This window comes from Rhinoraja longicauda, chromosome 10 (assembly GCF_053455715.1).
Source record: "Rhinoraja longicauda isolate Sanriku21f chromosome 10, sRhiLon1.1, whole genome shotgun sequence".
In the NCBI taxonomy this organism is placed as follows: Eukaryota; Metazoa; Chordata; class Chondrichthyes; order Rajiformes; family Arhynchobatidae; genus Rhinoraja; species Rhinoraja longicauda.
In genome coordinates this window covers 17,726,579-17,738,574 of record NC_135962.1, presented here as the reverse complement: position 1 = coordinate 17,738,574, position 11,996 = coordinate 17,726,579, and the positions used below count along the sequence as shown (strand labels likewise).

Genomic DNA, 11,996 nt, shown 5'->3' with positions numbered 1-11,996 from the left:
TCATCGGTACACCTAGTTGGCTAATCTGCTAATCTACAATTACTTTTTAGAATTCAAGTTGTGAAAAAGCCATGTCAGATGTTTTCAAGTGGTAACTCTGATCTCATCCTGAACTATTCCATGCGAGTGCAGGTTTATTATTGCTATTATAAGATCAAAGTTATGTGGAGTGACTAATTGATGTGAGGTAGCTCTTTGTGTTGGGTGCTGTTTATACATGGTAACAAATGTAATTACAGTACCCAGTATTTAAACTGTGCATATCCACATTGGGCATGCAGTCCAATCCAAATTCCATTGCCACATTCGCCAGACAAGATTGGCACTAGGAACATGTTAAGGATGCAGGTTATTTTAGGCTGGAACAAGCACATGATATGGGGTTCACACCTCATTAAGCTGTATTTAGTAGATTGTATGACAACAATTCAATACATTTTGGTATTTTGTAGCCACTGTCTTCCCTTGTGAAGCTTAAGTAGGATTCAAGTACTTTTATTGCAACTCTTGTTTGCCAATCATTATGAGAAGAAAGTGTGAACAATACGGAGTGAATTACAATTATTCACAGTCACTGCTGGCAATGTTCATTGCACATCCCCAGTTGTCCTTGAAAGGTGGTAGTCAACTGACTATCTAAATCATTGCAATCTTTGTGGTAAAGGTACTTTCCCAATGCCCTGGTGTGGAATTAGAGTGACAATGGAGCAATGTGCCAAATTGAGGTTCTGTGATCTAGAAAGATGCTGCTACCCTTGTCCTGGGTGTTGGAAGTCAAATATTTCGAAGAGATACAGAAATGTCAATTAAGCAGGCTGTTTCGCTTGAGATAATATTGAGGTTCTGAAGTGTTTTGGAACTGATTTGATCTAAGCAAATGAAGAGTATTCCATCCACACTCCTGACTTGTGCCTTTGGAATAATGGAAAGTCTTTGGGGAGTAATAATAATAATAATAATAATGCATTTTATTTATATAGCGCTTTTCATATACTCAAAGACGCTTTACAGAGATTTTGAGAACATAGGGAAATGAATAAATAGATAAATAAGTAAATAAATAAATGAACAGAGAAAGGAGACAGAAGGTGAGGTGACCTTCAGTGGTTGAAGGCAGTATTGAACAGGTGAGACTTCAGCGATGTTTTGAATGTGGTGAGTGTGGAGGAGTCTCTAACGGTTTGGGGTAGTGAGTTCCATAGGGTGGGAGCAGCGATGGAGAAAGCCCTGTCCCCCCAGGATCTGAGTTTGGTCCGGATGTGGGGGGATAGGAGATTGGCAGCGGCAGAGCGGAGGGTGCAGGTGGGAGTGTGCCTGTGGAGGAGGTCGGTCAGGTAGGATGGGGCCAGGTTATGGAGGGCTTTGTAGGTTATGAGGAGGATTTTGTACTGGATTCTCTGGGGGATGGGGAGCCAGTGGAGTTTATAAAGGACGGGGGTGATATGGTCACGGATCGAGGTGTGTGTGAGTAGACGGGCAGCGGAGTTTTGAATGTAATGAAGTTAGTCGCAAACCACAAGATACTCTGCCTCTGACCACAGCGTTCTTGTTGCTGGTTTAGTTATTTCTTAGCATGGATTATCCCCAGGATGTTCATAGTGGGAGCTGCAATGGAGATCATTCCAGAATGTATTAAGGATAGGAAATCAGTCTCTTGTCTGAGAGGGTCATTGCCTTGCACTAAGATATACTCGGTGTTTGATTCTACTTATCACCCAACCCAAAATATTGTCCAGGTTCTGCAGTGCAGGTGCCCAAAACTGCTTTCTTAGTGGAGGATTTGCAACAGGAACTGAGCACTGAATAGTTATCACCAAACATACTCACTTCTGACATACTGGGGCGGTCATTGAAGCTTGAAGACATTTGGCCCATGACTATGCAACGTATCGGTACACCGAATCACTTGAATTTGTTTTTTATTTACCTCAAAGTTTTGTAATGTTTTGTCCATTTCAGCTGTCCAGTACACGTAGCAGGCAAATCACCTTTCCACAAAGCATCTTTTATCAGCAGCTTGAACTCAATAAAGATCTAACTCAGAAAAGATGTTACGCACAAGAAACAAATATATAGAAAACTCAAGGAACTGCAGATGCTGGCTTGCAAAGAAAGATACGAAATGCTGGAGTAACTCAGCTGAAAAATGGTTGCCTAACCATGTTCTCCAGAGGTTGCCTGACCTGCTGAGTTACTCCAGCACTTTGTCTTTTTTTCCATATGATGAAATATTGTATGATGAAATGTAGGAAACTCGTATATAGAAATCTAAGTGGTGTCCCTCATTTATTTGTGAAATATAAAATTTCCACATCCATACAAGCGGTCACATCCAATGATTCCTGTTAAATTATAATTGCTGGCCATGGGGTCATTAGTAAAGCTTGGTAAAATACAGGTTTAGGATAGACATGAAGTAGTGTGATGCATATCTTTACAAATCATCTAATTGATAGCAAATCCTATGGAACATCAGAGGTTGAGGGGAGACTTGATATAAGTATACAAAATTATGAGAGGCATAGATAGGGTAGACAGTCAGAACCTTATTACCAAGGTTGAAATATCCAACATTGGAGGGCACAGCTATAAGGTGAGATGGGTGAAGTTTAAAGGAGATGTGTGGTGCATGTTTTTTTTACAGAGAGTAGTGGGGGCCTCGAACGCATTGCCAGGTGTGTTGGTGGAGGCAGTAACAAGAGTGATGTTTTAGAAGCTTTTAAATAGTTAAAGTTTTATTCCAATCTAATGATTTCAGAGAAAGTTAATTTATATGTTTGTACATATGCATTGGCTTAATTTAGCTCTAAAGCACACACAAAACATTGAGCAATGAGCCAATGGAGAAAACATGATTTAATAACACTATCAAAAGCAATAACTGATGGAACTTGGAAGAATAAGGGAAGAAAGGCTTCAGAATTTGAAATAGTATGGACCAAATAGTCTTTTTCATTCATAACCATCGTATTTTGTGATCAACAAAAGGGAGGAAGAGAGAATGAAAGGAATTTGAGGATGAGATGGCAAAGAATGAAAAAGTAAATAGAGTCTTGAAGAAGATTGAGAGAGGCAAAGAGGGAACGGATATTATCTGTAGGTAAAAAGCAAGAGAAAGATGAAAAAGTCACAAACAGGATGGAAGGAAGATATGAGAGGAGAAATGAGCATTGAGATTTGTGAAGCAGTTAAAGAGAATTGAAATAAGGCAAAATAAGATAAATAAATAACTAAGGTAAAAAGAGATTGCACAAGGCGAGAAATAAACACTACTTAAGATGAGGAATGTATGTGCATGTGTGAGTTTAAGGCAAATTGTTTGCTCATCAAGTATATAATTTAATGCATCGTCTTTAAAACAATTTATAATTTTCCTGCCTTGTCAAGCTGTCTTTAGAGCAAGCTGTTGAATGAACTTGGTGGGTCAAGGCAGCATCTATGGACTGAGGTAGGGACCCCTGATCCAAAAGAAGTGTCCCAGCCCGAAACGTCAACTGCCCATTTCCCGCTACAAATGCTGCCTGGCTGGCTGAGTTCTTGCTGCAGTTTGTCTTTTGCTCCAGATTCCAGCATTAGCACTCTGTTTTTGTCTCTTGTCTTTAGAGTACATTAGCAGAATCAATCTCACTACCCAGGCTGTAAATTTGCAGTCTTTTTGAGTTCTAACATTGGAGGACCTATTTTCTTAAAAAAAGACTTGCTAACATATATGCACACGTCCTTTTAAATAACAACAAATTTTATGATGTGTCTTAGCATGGATTGATTGTGTGGATGGCTATCTTTGGATCTGATGCAATGAATTGAAAGATGGTTTTGATTTGTGGATGAAGAATATTTCGAGGGAAACCAAAATATAACTTTGATTCGAATCTTGAAAAAGTGGAATTCGTTTTCATTTAATAGACTTTACTGTGTCCCAAATTACTTGCACTCGTTCCTTGTAAAAATGTTTTTAATATGTTCAAAACTCTTCTTTCTTAAAATAGATGTATTGACACGATGCAGTGATGTTGCCATTAAACATATTTTCCTCCTTCCACTGATCTTTCGTTTCACATCCTTGATGTGTTTGAATATTCAGACCATTTCTGGAAAAGTTGATGTCCTTGCACATTGTTGTCCAGGACAAATCCTGCTGGTATTTATATACATGCTGAATCCACCAGAGTCCACTTGGTAATCGCCCTTCACTCTGTCCTTGTTCATCTTTTAATTATGTTATTTCCCGGGGCAAGTATGAAATATTTGCACCTGCTTTTAATGGATTTGCTCCCTGATCCATTTTCAGATCGGGTCTGGTTTAGACAACGGAAGCTCTCATCTGAAGCAGGTGGAAATTTATTACTCCATTCAAAAGAGGGTTGGTTGTATTTATAACGTGGCTGTATTTTCTGATTCACGGTCACTGAGTGCACACCCAACAAAACTAGCCAGAGACTCTCGTAATTCTTGTGATGTTAACATAGCTTAATGTCCACTAGAATTATTATCACTGTGCAGACAGATATTCATCTCTCTTGCTCAAAAAAAACATACAGTATTTGGTCTTTTATTAACCTTGCAGCTCGTGTGAGCTTGCTATGATAAATTTGTCTGCTACACCTTTTACATTAAAAATTAACCTTTAACCCATTGACTGAGGAACATTTTTGGATGATCTGAAAAGAATATCAAAGTTGCTTGATGATTAAATGTTTTCCCTTTACCCTTGTGCAAGTGACTGAATACTGTACTCTTTCATCTCAATCTGGAATATTTAGGAAGTGTCCTGCTTTTTATGACCAGTTTCCTGCTTCTTATTAATACAGTCCATTTCTATTTCTTAGATCTTTTTAGTTATGCATTGATTGGCATGAATTCCAAGTGTTGCATAGTGCCATTCATCCCATAGTCAGCCACATGGGCGGCACAGAGGTACCGTTGCTGCCTTACAGCGCCCGAGACTCTGGTTTGATCCTGACTATGGGTGCTGTCTGTATGGAGTTTGTACATTTTCCCTGTGACTACGTGGGTTTTCTCCAGGTGCTTCAGTTTCCCCTCGCATTCCAAAGACGCAGGTTTGGCTTCTGTAAATTTCCCCGACTGTGTAGGTTGTGAAACTGGCAAAACATAGAACTCGTGATAGCTGGTCGGCACGGACTCGGTGAGCCGAAGGGCCTGCCTCCACGCTGTATCACTAAACTAAACCAAGAAGGATCAAGTACCTGCTTTCTTTAACGTATTTCAGTTTACAATGAAACCTATGTTCCCTAGCCGTGTATTTACCAACTGGCCTAAAATGACTGGAATTATTTGCTGACTGCATTCGCTAAACAAATTTATGAATACATCAATGTATCTGCTAACCTCAGGCATTGGCTATTATCAGTGCAACTTTAAATTCTGCACATTGCAATATTGTGAGTGATTTTATAAAAGTTTGTTTTAAACTCTGTAATCAGAATTATTGGCAAAACTGTTGTTTACTAAGAATTTGCTTTGATCTCGTACTTAAACTGGCCCAGGCTACATCACAACTAAATAATATCAAATTAAAAAATATGATTTGAATTTCCTCGTGGATACTGAACATTCCCTTCTTGGATGGGGAATGGAACTAAAATTTCACTTTCAGGTTTGATCCACTAAAAGGCAGCAGTTGAGTTGCTGCCATACGGTTCCAGAGACCCTTATTCCAGAGATCTAGAGACCCTAGTTTTCTCCGGGTGCTCCGGTTTCCTCCCACTTTCCAAAGACGTGCAGGATTGTAGATTAATTGGCTTCTGTAAATTGTTCCTTGTATTGGAACCAACTAGAGTGTGGGTGATCGGTGTCGGCACGGACTCGGTGGGTCAAAGGGCATGTTTCGATGCTGTATCACTAAATCCAAAAGATTAAACATCATTTTGTTTTTACATCTTTCAGTATATAATTTTCTACACTTTGCATGCTTGTGCAGACCTTTTCTTTGGAAGAAAAGCATAGAATTGATGTGAAACTTGGGAACAACACAGCAAAGGAACAGAGTGAGTCAATGTTACGAAAGCAAGAGATTGATAGCATGCATGTAGCAGTGGAATAGAGTTTGTAAATTCCTTGGATGCTCAGGAACCTATTTGGAGATCACAAAATTGATTTAAAATGAAGCTGAAGGAGTTGAGTTTAGTTTATTGTCACGTGTACTGAGGTACAGTGAAAAGCTTTTGTTGATTTGGATGTGGAAATTGGTTTGGGCAAGTCAATGCCACACTGCTACTCTAGAAGAACTTTGCAGCTGTAAGTTTGAAGCGGTGCTGGCTCGAAGGGCCAGATGGCCTCCTCCTGCACCTATTTTCTATGTCTATGCAGGTACTTTAGAACATGAGTTAGCATGGAACTTCAGTTACTATGGAAGCACAAGGGTAGGAGCACTGAAGCTGGGCAGCAAGACTGAAGATCTAAGTGATTAGGGATACATGATTGCAACTTCATAATGTTTTCTCTCTGTGGATCTAAATGTATTGACTTGCTGAGCTTTATTAGCTCAGTCACTGTAAAATTGCTTAGACAGTAAAAAATATCTTGAAATAAAGTGCAGTTAAACAGTTTTTTTTGTATGGTCACATGCTGGAGATGAAAAGTTCAACAGTTCAATGTTGGGAAAGGTTTTAAAATTTTGTTCCATCTGAAGGGTGAAAAATAATTCCCTTCGTAGCTTGGTACCAGCTTGATTGTGGTTGACAGGAAAGGGATCAGTGTTTTGATCGCAAATGTCTGCTGTTCCTTTCTGACCAGTGTTGAAGTCTTTTGTTTTGGCCTTTTTGAGGCCATTGCAGATTAAACCCACATGAATGCACTGACAGCAAGCTGACATAAAACACCACTGGTTTGGAGAAGATGGGTTTTCAGCCGGAATAGCTTGGGCACTCATCCACAAAAGCTTTCATTGCCACAAATGTGGTGAGAAAAATCTGAATAGAACAGATTGACAGGTTTATCAAACATTTTATATGGAACTGCACACTTCAAAAGAATTGTGCATTTTCTATCCTGAGAACTGCCTGGAATTTCCACACTAACGTTTTATAATTAATCTCCACAACTTTTAATATTTCATTGAATTGTGGCGAGTCAGCACTATGAAGTTATGTGATCCTCCATTTTTTCCCTTCACGCAATGATCATTTTTTGCACATGGTTTGGTTTTCTCCTGCTTGAAAAGAGCCTGTCGTGTCTCTACTCCATTCCAGATGCTCAATTACTTCATCAATTTCTACAAACTGATGGCAGTGTTTTATTCGGTGTTGTATACTTTCAAAGAAGGGCAAAAATCTGAAACAAAAATAAAAGCTTGATTTGTCCAAAATGCCCTTCTTCCTGCAAGCTCAGCTTTGGGCGTGAAGAGTCTCTGGATTATCCTGGCAGCCAGTCTTTGCGTGTGCGGGCGAGAGGTCCCCCATTGTCTGTTGGCAGCACGAGCTTCTGGCATCTCAGGCTTGGTCCGGCCGCTCAGTCATACCCTCAGGTGGAGGCATTGGCTCTATCGGGCTTCTTTCCCAACAGTCCAGTCTTTACCACATGGTGGTGATACTTGTCTCGGGCTTGTTCAGTGGCTCCATCTTCCTCAAACCTGCGATGGGAAAACAGCTAGCAGGGAGGCTCCCCACTTTGTCTCCCTTCTTTGCTCTCCTTTCTTCCTTGTTTCTTTCTCTTTCTTCAGGTCTTTCTCTTCTGCTTCTTTAATTGTCCTCTCCCAGTCTTTCTCCCTCCTTTCTTTGGCTAGAACTTCTGTGTTAATGAGGAGTTGGGCTGACAACAGTGCAGGTGAGTTGATCCAACAACCACTAATAGGATCCAGCTCAAATGTGGTTCATTTGACTGGCCTTAGCTCAGCACTGAGTGCCGGTGTTTTCCAGTAGCTGAGCGCTGTCAGTAAGCTGCTACTGGCCTGTTGGCCGGTGACACGGGTCGGAGTGGACTTTAGGGAGGATATGTCATCACATGAAATACAACTGTAATGTTCATTTTGCTTGGAATGACAATTTTGGCATTACATTTTCATATGTAAAGAGCAGTCGTAATACGCACCCTTGCAATGGTATACAGTTGTAAACAGTACATTTGCTTTTCAGGGGAGACAGGGACATCCATTAAATGGTATTTAATGATGATTTAATCTTATTTATTACCAGAATAATTGTAAGAATTTCTAAAATGTATGAAAATTACCCTTGAGCTTTAGCAACATAGGATCTTTTTAACCTTTACCCCACTCAAAACCTACATGTGAACATAGTAGATTTCCAATGTTTATGACATTAAAAAAAGACTTAAACAGATTGCAATAATATAAACTGAGAATGCGGCAGCTGCACTTTCTAAACAGATACGTTCTATAATCATGTTCAGATATCTATTTCCACATAATCATTAAAGTGTTTGTATTGAGCAGATATACTGGTAAAGAGTGAATCATTTTTCATTACATCAAATCTATTTTTGGAGAAAACCATTTTTGGGGAATTTGAAAATTGGTTGTAATGTCAGAAAAGTCTTTCTTATATGTCTTTTCTGTTTAAAATGTATGTCTAGTTAGCTGGAATAAGTTGCAATAATAGAGTAGCACACAACATAGCAACATATTGAGCACTGTTGGCCACTATATTACTGGAGACCTCTGTTGACCAAATATTGTATTTCAAATAAAATTCCAGAGTGCAGAAGATGATGTTTAAACACAGTTGCAAAAAGACTGCAGAAGTAAACCTTCAAATCAGTTCCGTTTAGTTTATTGTCACGTGTACTGAGGTACATTGAAAAGCTTTTGTTGCATGCTAACCTTGATTCATGATTCAGACATGGTGATGCAGCAGTAGAGTTACTGCCATACAACACCAGAGACCCAGGTTCGATCCTGACTACGGGCGCCGTCTGTACGGAGTTTGTACGTTCTCCCCGTGACCACGTGGGTTTTCTCCACGCTCCAAAGACGTACTGGCTTGTAAGTTAACTGGTTTAGATACGAATTGTAAATTGGCCCTAGTGTGTAGGATAGTGTTAGTGTACGGGGATCTTTGGTCGGCACAGACTTGGTGGGCCGAAGGGCCCGTTTCTGCACTGTATCTCTAAACTACACTAAACCCTAATAAATGTTGGTGTTCACGTTTTTTAATTGCAGAATCCACTCGCAAATGTCTGTTCAATGGCACTGAGTTCACAGAAGGAGAGGTGTATCGCATGGAGGCTTGTTGGTTCTGCCGCTGTCGGGGTGGGATCTCATTGTGCTCCAAAGTAGAATGTGGAGAGCTGAAATGTGAGAACTATTACATCCCTGAGGGAGAGTGCTGTCCAGTTTGTCATGGTAAGTTTCCATGGACAGGAATGAAGGTCTAGATTATAAACTGGTGCCTCCAGCTAAAGAAAAATTAAGCAATCACCCGGTGTGTATGTTGCATTTAAATTGCATTGTTCATATATGATATAAGTCTTTGTCTTGCTCTTGCAGTGATTTATGTGATGGCCACTGGCTATAGTTTTAGAAAATGCACAGATGGTATAATTCATCACTAACTTGAAATAATTCTACATTAATATGTAACCAATGAAGCAGCCACGAGGTAAACCTTGATACTGCGTACTGTTGATAAAAGAAAGACATCTTTAAATGGAAAGGCGGTGTGTTTTCCTTTGGAAATGTGGAAAGGTTATACAAGAAAGAGCAGAAGTTGGTTCCCGCGTAGCTGTCGTCTGTTTTTGTGGCACATGGAATGTATTAAATACAGTTGAATACCCCACAGCAATATCACAGATGGATAGAATTTGTTGTGATTATGCCTCAACCTTAAACTAGAAATGGATCACCTGTGACACTTTATAGTGTTAAGTTTTGAAAAGAAATGGCCATGGATTAAAATCTGGCATTTCAATACCCACACATGCACAAAAAAAAATCAAAACCTGCCCCAGTAACCTTTATTGTCTTTACACTTCAAATTAATTTGGGGAACTGTGTTTGTTGCGCATATATTTATGAAAATGTTGTTTTATACATAACAAATCTTCAAATATTTCTGTCTTATTATGATGGTATAAATTTGTAGGTTACAATTTTGTAAGACACCTGGAAGGCAAAAGTAATTTGTGTAATTTGTATGTAGATCAATTAACAATTTGCAGTGCTTTTGTCTTTAAAAATTGGACCATTTAAAAATTAATAATTTTGGAGACAATTTTCTTGCAGCATTTTTTATATATCCATAAATTACACCTACTGAGCATTTCAGAATAATGTGGCCAGAGTACTTAACCTGGTGTAGGATTAAAACCAGTTAAATTTCTAAACATTTTGCATTTCTACTGACAATCTAGCAATGTTTTTGCTACCAAGCATGTCGCTTGAACTGCTGAGTTTTTACAGCGATATTTTTAGTTTGTTCCAGATTCCAGAATCTGTAGTCTCTTTTGACTTATTTTTGATTTTGTGAACACATGAAATTTATGTAAATATTCCCATTCTTTGCATTTCGACAAGAACTAACAAATCGAGGCATTCAGATTTATTCCGGAATGAAACAACTATGTATAATCCCTTAAAAATCACAAATGTAAGGCAACTGTAAGACTAAAACAAATGGAAAGCAACGTAGATTTTGTGGAGCTCTTGGGCCCCAGGCCATTGCATGGATGGTTTTCATGTCAATCAATGTACAAAAGTCATAAATTATGCAAAGTTAGTATCCCCCCTTTAAATGCTAACTAAACAATATTAGTGTAACAAAATTATGGTTTCTTTTGCATGTAAGAATGTTTCTTATGACGTTTTTTGGACTAGGCTAAAATAATCACAAAATAGGTCTAAAATCTTGGAATATCTCTGCACCCTACATCAGAAATATTTTTCACTACCACAATAAATTGTTATGTCCTAGTATTGATCTTTGTTTTCCATTTGTGTTATCACTATTCACCACTAAATCCTTTTTTCTGTAATTTATCTTTGTACTTCTGCCATTTTAATCTATTCTTCTGTTTCCCAATTATTTTTCCTTCCAATGCTGCACAATCATTACAATTGTGGGTTAGTATCTGTCCTTTGCTCATTATTTCTGAACTATGGTATTAGCTGTAAGTATGAAGAGAATATTTGAAGTGCTTGCCCATAGCTTTACTTCCCTCCTTCCATTCGTGATTCCATAACAACTCTACACCAAAATCTTTTTTCTTTACAACTAAACATCTCCAAAACGAAAAAAAACAATGTGCGGGAGTAACTCAGTGGGCCAGGCATCATCTGTGGAGGGACATCGGCAGACAATATATTAGGTTGGGACCCTTCTTAAGACTAATTACTTGAAATCAGTTCTGACAAAGTGCATAGAAAAGAACTGCAGATGCTGGTTTAAACCGAAGATAGACACAAAATGCTGGAGTAATTCACTGGTACAGGCAGCATCTCTGGAGAGAAGGAATGGGTGACGTTTTGGGTCAAGACCCTTCTTCAGTCTGAATTTTTTTTATTTGGTCTTTCATTAACCTTGCAGCTCGTGTGAGCTTGCTATGAGAAAATTGTCTGCTGCACCTTCAATCTGAAGAAGGGTCTCAACCCGAAAAGTCACCCATTCCTTCTCTCCAGAGATGTTGCCTGTCCCGCTGAGTCACTCCAGCATTTTGTGTCTATCTGATGAAGTGTGCCAGACACAAAAAATTATCTCTTTCCCTTCCACAGATGCTGCCTGATCTGAACGTTTCCAGCATTTCTCCTTTTGATTTCCACACGTGAGCTAATCCTATTCATCGTAGGTTGCTTGCTTGAAATCATGAACAGCGCATGTCAGACATCACTCCCTAATCTATTGTCTTTCTCCAATCCCTCCTCTTTCACCCATGGCCAAAGCAATGTACAGAGGAATTTTGGGGTCCCTGAAAGTGGCAACATAAGTAGACAGAATGGCAAAGAAGGCAAATGGTATCCTTGCCATAATTATTTGGGGCATTGAATATAAGAGTCAGGAAGCCATGTTACAGCTTTACAATAC

General features: G+C 39.1%; 1 protein-coding gene across 2 annotated transcripts in view; it reads left to right on the top strand.

The window, feature by feature from the left end:
- LOC144597239 (cysteine-rich motor neuron 1 protein) overlaps positions 1–11,996 on the top strand; it is a 191,129-nt gene that overhangs the window by 123,755 nt on the left and 55,378 nt on the right. For both annotated transcript variants that reach the window (XM_078406298.1, XM_078406297.1), the window contains exon 4: positions 9,140–9,322. In XM_078406298.1, coding sequence (XP_078262424.1) covers positions 9,140–9,322 — 183 coding nt within the window. The remainder of the gene's footprint in view (positions 1–9,139; positions 9,323–11,996) is intronic.